General features: G+C 43.2%; 1 protein-coding gene across 1 annotated transcript; it reads left to right on the top strand.

The window, feature by feature from the left end:
- The first annotated feature begins 5,934 nt into the window (after positions 1–5,934).
- LOC311426360 (transcription factor BTF3-like) lies at positions 5,935–14,564 on the top strand. Its single transcript, XM_084502817.1, has 6 exons — positions 5,935–6,083; positions 6,362–6,430; positions 9,791–9,904; positions 10,114–10,315; positions 13,738–13,791; positions 14,310–14,564. Exons 2-6 carry the CDS (start codon positions 6,362–6,364, stop codon positions 14,354–14,356), a joined length of 486 nt encoding a protein of 161 aa, XP_084358943.1. The 5' UTR covers positions 5,935–6,083; the 3' UTR covers positions 14,357–14,564.
- The last annotated feature ends 5,397 nt before the right edge of the window (positions 14,565–19,961 follow it).

The following is a 19,961-nucleotide window of genomic DNA, read 5'->3' as shown; positions in this document are numbered from 1 at the left end:
TGCCTTTCATAAACCCATGCTGACTGGGCCTGATCACCTGCTTGCCCTGCAAGTGCCGCGTGATGACTCTCAAGAGGATCTGCTCCATGAGCTTCCCTGGTACTGAGGTCAAACTGACAGGCCTGTAGTTTCCCGAGTCTGCCCTCCGGCCCTTCTTGTAGATGGGCATCACGTTTGCTAGCCGCCAGTACACTGGGACCTCCCCCGATAGCCAGGACTGCTGATAAATGATGGATATTGGCTTGGCCAGCTCCTCTGCCAGTTCTCTCAGTACCCTTGGGTGGATCCCATCTGGCCCCATCGACTTGTGCACATCCAAGTGCCGTACCATATATATATATATTCAGATAGGGTAGAAAAAAGGCATGTTCAGACCTCAGTGATGCAAAACATCACTACAGAAGAAAAGCTCTGAGAACCAAAGAGAGTGCAAACAGCGTGTTCAACATGAAGAGAACAGTTGCATATGGGTGATTGATAACATTAAAGAGGATGCAGAGTCAAAGCAAAAGAACTAGGGTGGAAAAATTATAAAAGGAGATGAATCACCATATAGGCTGTGGTTACACACAGCCTTGAAAAAAAGTCTACGTAGTTTGATTTTGGTGATGAAGGACTGGCTTTGTGCCTGGAAGGCCACATTGCAGCAGCTGTTTAGTGCAGCATTGCCCTAGATGGATTGAGAGAAAAAAAAAGGGGGGGGGGGGGGCAGAGTTGAAAGAAGAAAAAACATGGATACAGGAACATAAACAAGACAAAAGTACTACATCTAAATCATAGAATCATAGAATCATAGAATCATAGAATATCCTGAGTTGGAAGGGACCCTTAAGGATCATCAAGTCCAACTCTTGACACCGCACAGGTCTACCCAAAAGTTCAGACCATATGCCTAAGTTCACAGTCCAATCTCTTCTTAAATTCAGACAGGCTCGGTGCAGTGACCACTTCCCTGGGGAGCCTGTTCCAGTGTGCAACCACCCTCTCTGTGAAGAACCCCCTCCTGACGTCCAGCCTAAATTTCCCCTGCCTCAGCTTAACCCCGTTCCCGCGGGTCCTGTCACTAGTGTTAATGGAGAAAAGGTCTCCTGCCTCTTGACAACCCCTTACGAGGAAGTTGTAGACTGTGATGAGGTCCCCCCTCAGCCTCCTCTTCTCCAGGCTGAACAGGCCCAGTGACCTCAGCCGTTCCTCGTACGTCTTCCCCTCAAGGCCTTTCACCATCTTCGTAGCCCTCCTCTGGACACTTTGTTTTGTTTTGTTTTGTTTTAAGTAAAGGGGCAGGTCTCCTGCCCCTTTTCTTGCCTTCTTGCTCATAGGGATGCACCAATCTTGAGCTTGGAGGAAGTGCAACAACACAACTCCAAACCTTGTGATGGGCCCTGCAGCCACTCCAACCCCTGCGATGGGCCCTGTGGCCACTCCAACCCCTGTGACAGTCCCTGCATCAACCCCAACTCCTGCGATGGGCCCCATGGCTCCGCCAGAGAACCAACCTGTGCCAGTATCAGTTGCCCCTATATGCAAGACAAAACAGTGCATGTGAAAGTCAGTTCAGGAGGCCTGTGCACCTGAAAGCTGATATTGTCTGCGCAGGAGAGGGAGGGAACCTGAACTGAGAAGTGTTTGTTTCCTCTTTCCTTCCATAGGAGTGCTGACAGGGTTGCTTATAAATAGCAGCAATCTATGGTCAATCTAGAAAAAAGTTAATTAAAAGGTAACTGAATCAGATATGAATGTGAACTTGATTGCAGAAGTTACTTGGCATATGAGGTATGAAAGTCACATGAAAAGAGGTATCGTGGTGTTAGGGGCAGAGAGATGCATTTGTCTGTTTTGCTTTCACTTCCTAGGAGGAGGGAACTGCAATAGCTTGTCTTTCCTAGCTTATCTGCTACACTTAAAGTGGGTAAAGCCCCAGCCCAATCTGTCTGGTGCACTTGGGATAGAGAGTCATGAGAAAATAAAATACAAGCTTTACCTAGTCAGATCAAAGTCTATATAGTTTTGTATCTTATAACAGATGTCAAGGATAGGAGAACAAGGCAATACTTCTGTGTGAAACACCTGCCACTGGATATTTGTGGAGGACCTAATGGGAGCCAAACTGCTCTGTGAGGCACTCAGCTAGGTAGCTCACTTGCCAGACTACATTCAGGTATGATCACAGCTCACCCTATGTTCAAAGAAGCCTGTCTCTATGGTCTTTACAATTAGTCACAAGTTTTTTAGTTGCTTTAGACCTTTCCTTTCTCCACTGCTGTGGGTCCCTTGGTCACTGGGAGCCTCAGCCATGCTGTTCAGGAGCCTCTGCGTGGTCCCTGAGCTGCCTGGCCTCTTCAAGTTGCCCATATTAATGTGAGCCCAAACTCCCAGTATTCTAAGGACCACCTGTTGGGCTTCACACACTACTATTTCCAGTTTCAATCATGCTTTAATTCATTTAATGAATGCGGTTCAGTGAAAAAGTTAATAAGCAATCAGGCAATTAAGGGCTTTATCATAATACATTCAAGGGGCAGTGTTGAGGTTGTGTGCACATTTTGCAATTGGGAGTCCTAGGGTTAGAAACATGACTACATTCTAGCATGACTACGCTATTCATTACCGCTGGGTCCTTTCTCTTATTTACTGTATAAGACAACATGGAATCCATTGTCTGTAATACTAAGAAAGTTGGAAAAAGGAGGCTTCATCATAATATTTCCCCCTTCCTCTTTCTGAGCTGCTTTCCCAAAACTATGATTTTAAGAATGGAAGTTGTTTCTTGTGGGATTCTAATAGCAAGCATGTGCACAGTAAGAAAGGCATGGAAAAAAATAACCTGCCTCCAGCACAACCATCTTCAGCTGTTCAGTATTTTACTCAGTATGGTTTCCACAGTGTCAGAAGAGCTAACAGAAATGAGAAACCCCCTGCACAAGATCTAATAATTTTACATATGACTTTTGACTGAACTTGCCTGACTAATGTGCTTTAAAATAAAACCCCATGCTTAACAAATCCAACTTGGAATATTTTCTTTGGCTTCCAGTTCCCTGGCATTCAAGCACTGCTGCTTGATCATCAAACCAAAAAAAATGATTAATTCTAACTTGCAGCAGTTCCAGGCTTCCAGTGACAACATTGTTTTGCATTGTTTATATTTCTGAAAGATTGTTTCTCTAGGACATATCAAGGCCAAACGCTTCTATGGATTCAGTCAGTACAGCATCACTGAATCCAGTGAATGCAGAGCTAGTTTGCCTCAGATGTTAATCTGGCATATTTATATTCCTGTCTACTTTCTATGGGATTAAAGCAGCTCTAGCTGCTCAGGTTATTTTTGAATGCCTGTAGTTGCCAAACCAATTTACCACAACACTCTAGGTCCTAAGGAACTAATTTGGGTATCTTCAGAGTTGCTGTGCAGAGATGAGGAGACAGGACCTGGGCACAGGTGTCAAGGCACATTTTGTTAACTGAAGATAGATCATTGAGATGAGGCCCTGTGCAAGACCAAGGGAGACACAGCTACTAGCACCAGAAATATGCAGTGGAGTGAAAACTGCCGAGGTCAAAGCTGAGCCCATGCAAAGGAAATGGAAGTGGAGGCAAGAAGGAGACCAAGAAAAAAAAAAGAAAAAGAAAAGGAGGACTAAGGAGAATCTCCATCCTTTACTGGATGCAGGAGGAAACCTTGTTACAAAAGATGAGGAAAAGGTGGAGGTGCTTAATGCCTTCTTTGCCTCAGTCTTTAGCAGCAAAACCAGTTGTTCTCTGGATACCCAGTACCCTGAGCTGGTGGAAGGGGATGGGGAGCAGAATGTGGCCCTCACTATCCACGAGGAAATGGTTGGCGACCTGCTACAGCACTTGGATGTGCACAAGTTGATGGGGCCAGATGGGATCAACCCAAGGGTACTGAGAGAACTGGCAGAGGAGCTGGCCAAGCCACTATCCATCATTTATCAGCAGTCCTGGATGTCGGGGGAGGTCCCAGTGTACTGGCGGCTAGCAAACGTGATGCCCATCTACAAGAAGGGCCGGAGGGCAGACTCGGGAAACTACAGGCCTGTCAGTTTGACCTCAGTACCAGGGAAGCTCATGGAGCAGATCCTCTTGAGAGTCAACACGCGGCACTTGCAGGGCAAGCAGGCGATCAGGCCCAGTCAGCATGGGTTTATGAAAGGCAGGTCCTGCTTGACGAACCTGATCTCCTTCTATGACAAAGTGACGCACTTGGTGGATGAGGGAAAGGCTGTGGATGTGGTCTACCTTGACTTCAGCAAGGCTTTTGACGCCGTCTCCCACAGCATTCTCCTCAAGAAACTGGCTGCTCTTGGCTTGGACTGGCGCACGCTTCGTTGGGTTAGAAACTGGCTGGATAGCTGGGCCCAAAGAGTCGTGGTGAATGGAGTCAAATCCAGTTGGAGGCCGGTCACTAGTGGCATTCCCCAGGGCTCGGTGCTGGGGCCGGTCCTCTTTAATATCTTTATTGATGATCTGGATGAGGGGATCGAGTGCACCCTCAGTAAGTTTGCAGATGACACCAAGTTAGGTGCGTGTGTCGATCTGCTTGAGGGTAGGAAGGCTCTGCAGGAGGATCTGGATAGGCTGGACTGATGGGCTGAGGTCAACTGTATGAAGTTCAACAAGGCCAAGTGCCGGGTCCTGCACCTGGGGCGCAATAACCCCAAGCAGAGCTACAGGCTGGGAGATGAGTGGTTGGAGAGCTGCCAGGTAGAGAAGGACCTGGGAGTGTTGGTTGATAGTCGGCTGAATATGAGCCAGCAGTGTGCTCAGGTGGCCAAGAAGGCCAACAGCATCCTGGCTTGTATCAGAAGCAGTGTGACCAGCAGGGCTAGGGAGGTGATTGTCCCCCTGTACTCGGCTCTGGCGAGGCCGCACCTCGAGTACTGTGTTCAGTTTTGGGTCCCTCGCTGCAAGAAGGACATTGAGGTGCTCGAGTGAGTCCAGAGAAGGGCAATGAAGCTGGTGAGGGGTCTGGAGAACAAGTCCTACGAGGAGCGGCTGAGGGAGCTGGGTTTGTTCAGCCTGGAGAAAAGGAGGCTCAGGGGCGACCTTATCGCTCTTTATAAGTACATTAAAGGAGGCTGTAGTGAGGTGGGGGTTGGTCTGTTCTCCCACGTGCCTGGTGACAGGACGAGGGGGAATCGGCTTAAGTTGCGCCAGGGGAGTTTTAGGTTGGATCTTAGGAAGAACTTCTTTACTGAAAGGGTTGTGAGGCATTGGAACAGGCTGCCCAGGGAAGTGGTGGAGTCACCATCCCTGGACGTCTTCAAAAGACGTTTAGATGTAGAGCTTAGGGATATGGTTTAGTGGGGACTGTTAGCGTTAGGTCAGAGGTTGGACTCGATGATCTTGAGGTCTCTTCCAACCTAGAAATTCTGTGATTCTGTGAAAAAAACAACAACAACAACAACAAAAAACACACACAAAAAAACAAACAAACACGTACTGCTGAAGAGAAAGGGTAACTGTCACATAGTCTGAATGTGCTCTGTACTACATCTAAATGTATGGTTTTTTTTTTGTTTGTTTTGTTTGTTTGCTTTTGTTTTTTGAAGTAAAAATAAATACTCCAAGAATCATGAAGGATTTCTGATGACGGCAGAAAAACACTCTAAGACAGGGTGACAAGTTACAAAAGGAAACGACAGGTGCTGAAAGCAAGAAAGGGGCTGAGAGGTACAGCCATGTGCTAGGGACCACTCATCGAGCCAGACGCAGGGAAGAATCGATGCCGTTCCAGGGGCCAGGGGCTTAGCCTCACACCCTCACTCGACCGTACAAATAAATCTTCTTTTTGAGCTGCGGCATGCAGGAGTCTAAAGATCTCCGCAAGCATTTGCTACAGGGACGATACCACCTGACCAACCCCCAACTCCTCCTGCGGTGACGGTGACAGCTCTACCCGCCGCCGCAGAGGAGGAGATGACTGCACATGCGCTGTGCGACACGGAGTACCTCCCTTCCGGCCGCCATCTCGGTATCTGCCGCGGCTGCACTTCGCCCTGTGTTCCGGTTTGGGGGTTTTGTGTTTTTCCTCGTTTTGGTAGCGCTGTGTTCGTCCCGGGAAGGTACGAGGGAGGCCGTGGGGGTGGTTGGGAGGGTTCATTACGTGTCTGGGGATGGCGGCGGTGGCTGGGGGGGGGAGGGAGGACGGTTATGGGCTGAGGTACTGTGCGCGAGCAGACTTTTATCTCACTCCCACCATGGCGGGGCTGGGGCGTTCTCCTGCTGGGGGTGTGTGGCTGCAGAGTCTATGATGCATACTTACTTCACCACTGGGTTGCTGTGGCTTGTGGTGTCGGGTGTTTCCTGGCTTGTTTTATAGGCTTTCTTGTTGCTTCTGCAGATGAAAGAAACAATCATGAATCAAGAAAAGCTTGCCAAGCTCCAGGCTCAAGTGCGCATTGGTGGCAAGGTAGGAATCGCCTCCCCTACCTGTCTCCTGGCTTATGAGACTGCACGTCTCTGCCCACATGCAGGGCCTGGGACATGAGGCCCTGAAAGCTTGGGTGGGGAGCAGTCCTGAGGGTTATCAGTTCAGCTTGACTGTAGGGGAAGCTGTCCTGCTTCAGTGATCTCTAGCAAGTTCAGCAGAAGCAGAATGTAGGAGCTGAACTTCCAGCTTTCTATGTTATAGCTGACTTGAAGCATATGTTCTCGTATGGGCAGTTAGAAGGCACTTAAGGCTTAAAGTAGACCTTAGAGCAAGTGAGCTCAGGTATAGCTCTCATAATAAATTATAGAGGGTTATGTTCCAAATTCAAGTCATACATCCTTAAGTTGACCACGGCAGTTTTCTTGCCTTTTAGGACAGCTGAAATTTCTGTACTTGTCATGCTCTTATTATTATAGAATTAGGAAGTATAATGTGCTTGGAAGATCCTCTTATTTTATCATGACATTTGGATACACTTATAATCTGAAAAATAAATAAAGACTTTGAACATACATATGCTAGCAAATGTTTAAGTTACGGTTTGAGTTTTTTAGCAAGGACTCATTAATAATAGTTTATATATTTGAGGAAATATATATGTGTTATTTTGGAATACGAACTATTCAACAAAACTATTACTGACAGTCTCAAGTAGCTTTCATTTCTGTGTTGAAGTTTTTGTCTTCAGCTGGAGACTTAGCTTTAAATCAGAGGAAAACTAGTTTTTAACTAGCTTGATGATTTTGCATGTTCTTTAAATGGGTTACTAATTAACCAGAGAACTACTCTATTATATTGTTGATTATGTGTATGTTACTGACATGTATTCTAACACGTTTCTGTCATTGATCATGTAAGAGTATGCATTCAGGTTGCAGCTCTTACAACTCTATGCTCAATATATGTCTTCTAGAGACATTAAGTGATGCTTATAATATGCTGGTGATGCTGCCATTCAGCTTCGAAATTGGCCTGTGAAATACTTTGAATGTCTGAGCTTGATGGTTTTTTGTTTGTTGGTTTTATAACTGGAAATGATTACTAGAATTCTTTGTGACAAAGTCACCGTATAAATGGAGATTGCCTCCTCCACACTCAAAGTAATCAGCTAAGGGGGAAGAGTAATTTCTCCTTGTGTGGAAAGGCTGCACATTCTCTGCTGAAAAATTTTCATGACATAGCGAGGCTTCAGGTCTTACAAGCCAAATATTATATTTAGGTGGAGGGGTATTGCACTTATGTGTAATTTGAGATTTTTGTATAGGGTGTTGGTACAGCTAAACATCATGTCTTCTCTTCCAAACCTTCTTAGAAGACTGGCAAATGACTGGTCTGCTGTACCCACGTTGTTCAGTACAGACGTAGAGGGGTGTGAACAGCATGTCTCAGCTTGATCAGGGTAGAATTTGCTTACTAAAATCCTGTGATCTTCAGAAGCTTGAATTTGCGGAGATGAAAGCAGCAGCTATTCACTTCAAATTAACTTGAGATTGTTTGAATCTTGATATCCCTATGTAATATAGGTAAAGGTGTGCATGTGGGGGAAGAGGTATGTGTTCCTACATAGCCTTTGATTCAAGACAATTTGTAAGAACTTATTGAGAAGTCTTTTGTTCAGACCAATTTAACATAGGCCTTGTATTGCTTGATTTGTGTGGTAGTCAAGGTACATGAATGAAGCCATTTCTTTCATTACTGTCAGGGAACAGGGAATCTACATCAAGCTTTCTAGACAAAAGACTAAATTTCTGTGTTGTAGTCTTCCACATCTTAGCTTCATTTGATCTAAAGACAAATTACAGAATCACAGAATGGTTGAGGTTGGTCCAACCCCCCTACCAAGCAGGGTCACTTAGTGTGTGTTGCACAGGATGATATCCAGGCAGGTTTTGAATATCTCCAGAGAAAGAGATTCCACAACCTGTGCCACTGCTCTGTCACCTGCACAGAAAAGAAGTTCTTCCTGATGTTCAGATAGAACTTGCTGTGCTTCAGTTTGTGCCTGTTGCCTCTTGTCCTGTTGTTGGACACCACTGAAAAAAAAAGTCTGGTCCCATCCTCTTGGTGCACCCTCCCTTCAGATATCTGCATATGTTGATAAGATCCCCTCTGTCTTCTCTTCTCCAAACTAAACAGGCCTGGCTCTCTCAGCCTTTCCTCGTATGAGAGATGCTCCAGTCCCCTTATCACCTTTGTAGCCCTCCGCTGGACTGACTTCAGGAGCTCCATGCCCCTCTTGTACTGGGGGCAGAACTGGACACAGTACTCCAGTTGAGGCCTCACCAGGGCTGAATAGTGGGGCAGGATCACCTCCCCTGACCTACTGGCAACATTCTTCCTAATGCACCCCGGGATACCATTGGACTTCTTGGCCACAAGGGCGCATTGATGACTCATGGCCAGCCTGTTGTCCACCAGGACTCACAGGCTCCTCTGCAGAGCTGCTCTGCAGCAGGTCAGCCCCCAGCCTGTACTAGTGCTCGGGGTTATTTCTTCCTAGGTGCAGGACCCTGCACTTGCCCTTGTTGAACTTCATGAGGTTCCTCTCCACCCAACCTTCCAGCCTGTCAAGGTCCTTCTGAATGGCAGCACAGCCCTCTGGGCTATCAGTCACTCCTCCCAGTCTTGTGTCATCTGCAGACTTGCTGAGGGTATACTCTGTTCCACCATCCATGTTGTTGATGAATAAATTGAATGTCACTGAACCCAGTGCGTCAGACCCCTAGGGGACACTGTTAGCTACAGGCCTCCAACTGGACTCAGTGCCACTGATCATGACCCTCTGAGCTCTGCCCTCCAGCCAATTGTCAATCCACCTCACTGACCACTCATCTATCCCACACTTCCTGAGCTTGTCTGTGAGGATGTTATGGGAGACAGTGTCAAAAGCCATACTGAAATCAAGGTAGAGAACATCCACTGCTCTCCCCTTGTCCATCCAGCTAGTCATGTCATCATAGAAGGTTGGTCTTAGAAATTAAAGAAGACTGTCCTCAGTCTTTGGTTTTATGCCTATGATAACAGTTGAGGGAAAACTTGCAATTTTTCTTTTCTAAGTACGATGCTGCAGAATTCCCATGAGAATTGTGGAATAAAGGTTCTCTAGTTCATTGCTTTCTAAAAACTTCATGCTTCTCAGGAGCATGCAAAGCTTGCCTTATAGGAAGGGAAAGACTGCTACAGTGTGGTTGGAAGTGTGGAGTGGTGTGTGCCATAACACAGAAATGGGACTGTGTATATTAAGTTGATTTGTAGATGACTGCAGAGAAGTTATGTGGCTCTGAGGATTAGTTTGTGAAGAACTACTTAAATACTAATTTTATTTTACTTTATGCAAAGGGTACTGCCCGCAGAAAGAAGAAGGTTGTCCACAGAACAGCTACAGGAGATGACAAGAAACTTCAGTTTTCTTTGAAGAAACTGGGAGTCAACAATATTTCTGGTATTGAAGAGGTAAATGCTTCAAAGGGGAAAAATGATTTTCTATATAGAAATATAAAATGTATCAATATTAATTTTCTGGTAAGTAATATCTTAATCTGGTCTGTTTAAGTATATTAGTAAGTCTTTATTGAGCTCTAGGAACTTCAGCTAGTTTCCTGTTAAATTGAAAAATTACGTCAAACTGCTTGAAATGTATTGGATTTTTTTTTTTCTTTCAGGTAAATATGTTTACCAACCAAGGAACAGTCATTCACTTCAATAACCCTAAAGTTCAGGCATCTCTGGCTGCTAACACTTTCACTATTACTGGCCATGCTGAGACAAAGCAGCTGACAGAAATGCTTCCTAGTATCTTAAATCAGCTTGGAGCTGACAGTCTCTCCAGCCTGAGGAGATTGGCAGAAGCCCTACCCAAGCAATGTAAGTTGAAACTTGTCTGCTACCAGCATGAAATGCATTCGTAGGCTTACTTGTATAGCTGCAGTGAAATTCAGTGCATTCCTACTTTCTGCAAACGTATTTTAACGTGATTATAAAGAAATGGAACTCAGATCTTATGTATAGCTCAAATCCAACAAAGCATATAACAGTAAAGCAGATGCACTTGTTTCTCAGTATATCCTGCAGTTGTTCTAGGTCTAGAAAGTTGTTGCTAGAGTTGATTTCATGGTAGTTTACTTCTTGATGTGGCTACCGTATTTAACTCTGGAAGAATTAAGTTCTTAAAAGATATATTTTGAATATGTTTGTCTTTTCCACTTTGAATGGAAACTTGAGTGACTTGAGGACGGGCATCTTGGTAATGCTTTGCACCCTCACAAGTATGATGAAGGTATTTCTTGTGTGGGCTTTTTGATAGCTAAGAGGGAATTACACAGTTCTTATATGAAAGCGTTATAATTTCTGTATGTGTGTAGGACAGTGTAGAGAACAGGACTGGTATGAACATTAAGCTGGATATGCCAACTTCCTATTCCATCCTTAAACTACTAAAAGAACAAACATTCAGGTTCTCTCTAGAATTGTGTGGGAAAAGTAGAGGAGAAACTTAAGTATGTAGTGTTTGGAAAAGGTGGTACTGCTACAGGTCAAGAATTGGGAGGAAAAAGGCTTGTAGACACTTGGGAACATTCCTCATGTCCTGCAGGTAGGGTCTTCCCACTTTCTGTTCTCAAATACTTTGTTCCATGCCTTGGAAGGAATGGACTTCCGAAACACAGAGAAAATGAAGAAGCTTATCAAGGTGTCCAGTTTTTGGTAGTAATGAACTTGATTGTTACACTTCTTTCTGTGCTTTGTTGCCGGCAAAGACAGCCTCTTTTTCCATTCCTAAAGTTGATGTTACTTCCCTCCTGTTAACTTCCTACTGAAAAAAAATCCCACTAGAAGTAGTTTTCAGGAGGTGGTAAACTGCTTCTTTCCCTGTGCAGCTCAGGTCCCTCCTTCCTAATGTCATCTCTGTAGCTTCTGTGTGATAGTAGCAGGGCTTGAAAGAAAGAAAACTTGAAGGATTAAAAATGATCCACTAAGATCTCTCTTCTCATAACAAAATGGGTATATTCTGGATAAGCTGAATTGTGCAGTTTTAGTATTAGGGAAGCTTGTTTAAAGTGCTTCCTTTTGTATGACTTGGTAAATGGCTATTTTTTTCTACTTCGGGTGGATGTTGAAGTAGTTGTACAAAACTTTCCATTCAGCATTGTCTGCTAGATTTGGAAGCCTGACATCAAAAGAGTGAAGTATCTGAGATAACTGTATTTGTAGGTGCTAAAGGAAACTTAGTCTGGTTTTAGGGGTGAGAGAAAAATGCAGACAGCTTAGGAGGAAATAACATGGTGTCGTGGTTCCGCTCGAGTGGGCAGCCGAGCTCCACCACAGCCGCTCTCTCACTCCCCCTCCTCAAAGAGGAATGGGGAGAAAATATGTGAAAAGGGCTCAAGGGTTGAGATAAGGACGAGAAAATCACGCAATAATTATTGTAACGGGCAAAACAGACTCGGCATAAGGAGATAGTAAGATTTATTGCCTACAACTAACAAGCGAGAGAAGTGAGAAAACAAAGGAAAAAAAAAAAAAACAAAAGCACCTTCCCCCCATCCACCCTCTTCCACCTCCTCCCCCCGAGCGGCACGGGGGAATGGGGGTTATGGTCAGTCTACAGCACTTCTTCTCTGCCGCTCCTTCTCGGTCACTCTCGTCCCCTGTGCTGTGGGGTCCCACCCATGGGATGCAGTCCTTGATGAACTGATCCGGCGTGGGCTTCCCACAGGCAGCAGCTCTTCCAGAACTGCTCCAGATATGGGTTCGTACCATGGGGTCCATCCCTCAGGAGAAAACTGCTCCAACCTGGCTCCCCTACGGGCAGCAGCTCCTGCCGGGTCACCTGCTCCTGCGTGGGCTCCTCTCCACGGGCTACAGGTCCGGCCCGGAATCTGCTCCGGCAGGGGTCTTCCACAGGCGGCAGCCTCCGTCGGTGCAGGTCCACCTGCTCCACCGTGGTCTCCTCCATGGGCTGCAGCGTGGAACCCTGCTCCACCGTGGTACTCCATGGGCTGCAGGGGGACATCCTGCTTCACCATGGTCCTCACCACAGGCCGCAGGGGACTTCTGCTCCGGCGCCTGGAGCACCTCTCCCCCTCCCTCTACACTGACCTTGGCATGTGCAAGGCTGTTCTCTCACTCCCTTGACTCTCCCGGCTGCTGTGTGGCGCAGCGTTTTTTTCCCTGTCTTAAATATGCTCTCACAGAGGCGCAAAACAACATCGCTTATTGGCTCAGATCTGGAAAACAATGGGGCCCTTCCCAAACATGGGGCAGCTTCTAGATCTTTCTCACAGAAACCACCCCTATGGCTCCCTGCTACCAAAACCTTGCCACGTAAACCCACTACACATGGTACCAGCTTTCTGCTGTTAAAAACAAAAAGAGTTAGTGATGACCTCATCACAAGCCCTTTTTCAGACCAAAGTTTCTGCATTGATTTGTCCTAGTTCTCTGAAATCACTGTAACCTGATTTTAGAAGTCTGGTATAAACCCATCTTTCCTCATGTTTTCCTTGAAAACTGGGAAGGATTAATTAGAATAGACTGAGATGATTGAAAATGTGGGATAGCTTAACCTAGGTAGTACTACTAAAAATAGCAGTAGTAGTAGTGGCACAGGCACCCAGGGACCTGAGTTAACTATTCCTAGCATTAGAGTGCCACGGTTTCACAGATACTAATTGGCCTGCTACATTGGACATGTTTAAGTCCCAGTATCTTCAGTAAATGGGAATAGTGACTGAGTTTGCAGAGATGTGGACCAAAACACGTGGTTACCTCAATTGCTTAAGTGTAAAATTGTGCATCTAGTTTCATATTCCTCTGACTTTTCCAGGGAACAAGATGATCTTTAAGAGCCTTTAGTTATAGCTGTCTGCCTGCAGCTTCAAAATTACACCTTAATTTTTCTTGAAGGCCAAGGATCATAAGGACTCATCTCTTTTCCTTATAAATTGTTGATGTTGTAAAATAAGTAAGCTTTGAGAACCTCTGAGTAGTCAGAGGTTCATTTTCAGCTACAAAGTGCTCAATGGCTCGAGGTACAGGATAGTAACTAGCAAACTGTTTCTAGCATGCATCTTCGCATTTCCAGAGTTTGAGCATGATCAGTAACAAAGGGAATGTGAGCTTCCTAGGCTAGTTGTGTTTATTTAGCAGGGGAATTGTTTAGAGCATTGCAGCTTAACTCAGACTCTTAGCAAATGTTTTCCAAAAAAAACAAACCAAAACAAAAAACTTTGTAATCAAGATGCCTATGGTGAGCTTGAATAATGATTTGAAACTACTTGCTCTTGCAGCTGTGGATGAGAAAGCACCACTTGCTACTGGTGAAGATGATGATGAAGTTCCAGGTAAGAACGAACATGAAATGGAGGATAAGGAAGTGATTTTCTGAGAGAGAACATGTGTAGCATAAGGTTAAGCCAAGGACAGAAGGAGTATTGACTAGTCACTTCTTGTTACAGAATTTGAACGGGTTACATATCTGTTTTCAGACACTGTGAGACTGGGTGAACCATTGGTTTGAGGTAGCATTTGTCCTGTGGATGAGTAATAACTATGGCTAAGTTAATTATTTCATCTTCAATAAGAAGGCTGGGAAGAAACTGCCTTGTTAGTATCACTTTGCTTAGTTGTGGGTATAGTAAAGTTAAATGATAGTAGTTGGTTCATTATAATGCATAATTCTAAAACTTCTTGGCATAAAGAATGAACCCTGGAGCTCTTAAACGTTATTTGATCTGTATTTTCTAAGATGACTTCTTTTTTTAACCTTTTAAGTGCTTGATATGAGGTAGAACTTCAGGAAAAAAAAAGTGTGGCAAAGCAGAAGCGGATCAAACTCTAATATCAATGTTTATTTTTCTAGATCTTGTTGAAAACTTTGATGAAGCTTCAAAGAACGAGGCAAACTGAACCAAGTGTCACTCTGAATTAAGTTAAAACTCGAAAAAGCTATATGGAACCGCTATTTTATATTGTGACTTATATTTGAATTTATTTCCTAATGAGTTCTCAAAACTTGTAATTGAAAACCCCTTGAACCTGCAGCTCTTCTTAGTTACTGTTTGTATACAATATTATTTTTGTGGCCTGATTGAATAAACTTATCCTTTGAAATATGTCAGATTGCTAATGAATCTCTGCCTAGATCCAATTTTTGAGTAACTTGTATGCAGTCAAAACCCCATCTCTACTGAACTTTAGTATACAATTAAAAATATATTAAAGAAAAAAAACTTTTTTTGATGTGGCTCTTTGTCAGGAAAGTGTGTGGGTGTGGGAAATGGCTGTAAATAATAAATCATAAAGGGTATTGCTTCTCTGCAGAAAAGCATCTTCATCGATGACCTTGATGAGGGAATAGTGTCTGCCCTCAGCAAGTACGCCGATGACACAAAGCTGGGAGGAGGGGCTGACATGCCAGAAGGCTGCGCTGCCATTCAGCGAGACCTCGACAAGCTAGAGATATGGGCAGGAAGAAACCAAACGAGGTTTAATAACAGCAAGTGTAGAGTCCTGCACTTGGGAAGGAACATGTATCAGTACGGGCTGGGGGATGACCTGCTGGAGGGGAGCTCTGAGGAGAAGGACCTGGGGGTCCTGGTGGATGACAGGCTGACCATGAGCCAGCAGTGTGCCCTCATGGCCAAGAGGGCCAATGGGATCCTGGCGGGCATTAAAAGGAGTGTGGCCAGCAGGTCAAGGGAGGTGATCCTCCCCCTCTACTCTGCCCTGGTCAGGCCTCACCTGGAGTACTGTATCCAGTTCTGGGCTCCCCGGTACAAAAAAGACAGGGATCTCCTGGAAAGAGTCCAGCGGAGGGCCACAAAGATGATACAGGGCCTGGAGCATCTTCCTTATGAGGAAAGGCTGAGGGACCTGTGTCTGTTCAGCCTGGAGAAAGGTAGACTGAGAGGGGATCTCATCAATGTGTATAAATACCTGAGGTGTGGGAGACAGAGGGATTTGGCCAACCTCTTTTCAGTGGTTTGTGGGGACAGGACAAGGGGCAATGGCCACAAGATAGAGCACAGGAAGTTCTGCACCACCATGCGAAAGAACTTCACGGTGAGGGTGACGGAGCACTGGAACAGGTTGCCCAGGGAGGTTGTGGAGTCTTCTTCTCTGGAGATATTCAAGGCCCGTCTGGACACCTATCTGGGCAGCCTGCTCTAAGGAACCTACTTTGGCAAGGGGGTTGGACCCGATGATCTTTCGAGGTCCCTTCCAACCCCTACAATTCTGTGATCCTCTGCAGCTTATTTATAATGTTACTACTTTTAGTGATTTGCTTGATTTTATATATACAGTTTATGTACTGTATTATTTTGCTTTGAAAGCTATCTATGGTCCATGTCTATAATATCTGCTCTTAATCACTATTGGGGTGTAAACACCTGTGTGCTATATGACTTTCCAGCCTGCTACCACTAAGTAATCTTTACCTAAACTCAAAGTGAACTTTTGAGATTATGTGACTGCTGCTTCCTCCACGTTTGGTTTCAGCTCCCCATAAAACTCTGCAAAACTGACATATCATTCTCCTTTAAACTCTTCTCTACAATGCGTATCAAAACAGATGGCCAAATCTTTTTATTATATCAGCGGATAGCGCACCCACTCCCCACCCATTCTACTTCAATATTTCTTGCTTATTGTTTTATACTTAGTATTTAAAATGTTTGAAGTAGTAATTTTTTTATAAAACAAAGGTTCTGATCAAAGACTAAAGCAATCTAGGCAATATAATACACACCACAGATATAATCATTAACCAAATAGTTTATTTGCACTTTTAAAAGATCAGTCTATTTTGAAAAGATGTACTGAAACAATTCTGTAATGTTAATGACCCAAGTACAAGCCATTTTTTTTATTCTTATTGTAGCATAAAGCACGAAGATCTTTGTCAGTATCTTTAGCTGTTCAGCTCATACACAGCATACATAGTTTAAGCATGATTCCTTTTTATAAACGTTTTCCTTTCAGTTTAAAAATGTAAATAATTATTCCTCATTCTTGAACTTTATATGCAGATTGCTCAACACCAAAGTCATCCAAACAGTCAACTGTACTTAATTCTAGTTAAGACAGAAGTTTTTCCAAGAACTGACTGGGAGTGTCACAAACAGTATTTGTAAGCAGGGACAGAGAGGGTGTGACAGTTTGTGCAGAAGGGCATGCAAGAAGGGCAGCACATTCTGACAGTAGGAGGGCTGCTGCCTGCTCTGCTCACCAGCAGGCTTGGGCTGCAGCCCTGATGGCCTCCTCAACCAACAGCAACGTATTAAACAACATTCTGTCAGGTTTGTGGCAGCAAGGAGGCACAGACATGGTGACCACTTGACAGGAAGCCACACCCTCTGCTTCCATTCCTCTGCAACCTGGTGGAACTAACACAACCACCCTGACAGAGCTCCTGGCAGTTCATGCAACCACCCAGCTCTCAGGCGTGCCTGAGGCTACTCCCTGAGATGGAGGACAACAGCAAGCACGCCTGTGGGAGTTGTAAGTCATAAGAGGATCCCCTGTCCATCCACTCAGCTTCCATTACTGAATAGATATGAGGCTCTGGTATGGTAGATGAGGGATGTGAGAAGATGGAAGAAGAGGCATCAAAACCAGTGCCGTGAAGAAACAGTGGCAAGTTGTAGTCATAGGTGACTCCCCTTCTGAAGGGAACAGAGGCTCCCATGTGCAGACCAAACCCTCTTCTCAGAGAAGATTGCTGCGTCCCCAGGGCTCAGATCAGGGATGTTACCAGGAAGCTTTCAAGCATAATACAGCCTCCAGACTATTACCTACTTGTACTGGGTCTGGCTGGGATGGAGTTAACTTTCCCTGCAGCGGCCCATACAGTGCTGTGCTCTGCACCTGTAGCTAGAACAGCACTGGTATCACACCAGTGTTGTGTCTACTGCTGAGTAATACTGGCACAGTATCAGGACTCCCTCTAAACCCCCCAGGAGCCAGCAGTCTGGGGGTGGGCAAGAGGTGACGAAGGAACATCACCAGGGCAGCTGACCTAAACAAACCAACGGGATATTCCATAACATATGATGTCACACTCAGCAATAAAAGGTAGAAAAAGGAAGGCGAGGGGAGGGGTGGGCTCTCGTGAAAATGTCTGTCTTCCCAAACAACATCTACGCTCGTTGAGGCCCTGCTTCAAGGACGCGGTCACTTCACTTGTTAGTGTTAGGTCAGAGGTTGGACTCGATGATCTTGAGGTCTCTTCCAACCTAGACAATTCTGTGATTCTGTGAATGCATAGGTGAGTGAAATGCCCAGCTACTGATTGAGCTTTATTTACTCAAGATGAAGTTACTGGAAATACTTATGTAATATATAACAAACATATACAAACATCAATGTTTGAGATAACTGCAGGATGTTTTATAATCTACAGCAGTCATTTCATTGTAGAGCTTAACCTTTAAGATAAAAAGTTATTCTTTAGACCCTATATAGAAGCTTTATGCATCTATCATCCACATGAAAGAGCATTGAGGCAATTAGCATTCAGTTGCAACTTCTTTCCTTGACAAAATTTGAAATAAAAGATTTCCAATACAGTGTTGCATTTAAAGCATTTTTTCCAGAAACATTTCAGTTGTTTGAATATGGATGCATTCTCTTCAAGGGAAGAATGTTTTTGCACCTTTATCTGTTAATACGTTCAATATGAATAAAATGGGTGAAGCACAAGTCATTATTGTCCCACAGTAGAAGGTTAATTTAGAGTAAGTTTATGTATTTCATATTAGGCACTGTCTTAAACTGATAATAATTAAGACATTTTTATAAGCATTTATTCTGAACAAAAAAGGTAAAAGAGCATTCACCTGAGATAAAGCTAGTATTTGAATATTTCTAAGTAGCAATGAGTTTCACTGGAGGAAATCCACTTGAAGTTTTAGAATATACATTTCACTATTATACAATATATGCAGTTTAAGTAATAACGATTGATGCTAACATAAAAACCCTAATAAAAATAAAATAAATGTGTATCAATATTGTTAGTTACAAAAATAATGCTACTTCATAACATTTAAAAATTAAAATGATTAAATTTTAAACCCATCCTTCTAAAGTGATATTTTAAGTACAAGCTTTAAGGAGCAATAAACTAAAGCATAAGAATTACCTTATATTTTTAAAATATACATATTCATTGATTTAGAAAATAAACTTTGGAAAAAAAAATTACAAAACTGATTTTTTTGCTTGCAGTGGTTAAAATAGCGAACTATTCTAATTTTGTTTTCCTAAATGAAAAGAGCTGTTTCTTGAATGTGTAATGAAAACAAAGAAACAGGATTGTACTTCACCTAACACTAATTGAACAGCAATTTAAAACTGCCAAAGAGATACATTTATACTGATTTTAAATATATTTTCTGTTAACAACTTAGGTTCAGCAGCTGATCAGCAGCTTTTGTTTGCTCTCGGAATCCTTCAGAAAGGGAAACTCAAAACAGGAAAGAGGCATATATTAAAAAAAAAAAAGTAAAACTAGTAAACACTGACCTCCTGAGGTTCCTACAACAAAAATATTTAAATAGAAAATCTACATCATTTACTTAGCAGCAGCTATTTCTGTAGTTTAGCACACTAACAGAACTTTATTCAGTGTCTAAGTAGCAAATGAAGAAAGCAGTGTTTTTAGCATGTTAAGAGGCAGAAACACTAGAATGTAACAAAACCTCACAGTTCTACCAAAATAAATATTCAATCAACATTCAAGAATTGTCAAGACTATACCACAAGAATGAAGATGCTCTTTAATATAATTAAAGTATTGCCTCATGGAATATAACTGTTAATGCTGATTCAGAACTTCTCTTACCTTACATTATACCCTAAATGGCTTCTGCAAATTTCTGCACTATATTATGCACTAGAAATATGGTTTATTTGCTTTAAGATATACCATGAGAGGACTTACTGATACAAAAGACTACTTTTTGTCAGTACTGTTTATTTTTGCCTTATTTTAATTACTTTCTTTGCTGTTATACCAAATCAGTTCACATCTGTACAATTAAAATATATATGTACAAAAGTTACATCCTAAACTAATTTGAGATGAGGTGGAGTGGTTTTATTTGATTAACAGGGCTTTCTGAAATTTAAAAAGTTTAGTTAAACTCAGATTCTAGCTGTAATGCTGGTGTTAATAAGGCAGGTTTTCTAATCTATGATTATTGCATTTTAAACGTCATTTCTCTAAAACCCTTTTCTAATACTTAAACATACTCAAAATTAAAGCAAGTTGCGGGCTAAAATAATACCACACTTTGCTAAATATTAAAGCTTTTTTTTTTCCTTCTTTCAGAATTTGATTTAGAGGTGACTAAAACCATTACCAATTTACTTCAGTTATTAGTAAATACAAAATTCCTTCTGAACTAGTAATGTAATTTGAAAGCAAGTTATCACATGCTATTGTTATTGTCAATGTTATTCACATTGACCAAATTGAGTAAAAACTATGTACAAGTATTAGGGAGTA

This window comes from Aythya ferina, assembly GCF_964211825.1.
Source record: "Aythya ferina genome assembly, chromosome: W".
In the NCBI taxonomy this organism is placed as follows: domain Eukaryota; kingdom Metazoa; phylum Chordata; class Aves; order Anseriformes; family Anatidae; genus Aythya; species Aythya ferina.
This window is presented reverse-complemented; position numbering and strand designations above follow the sequence as displayed.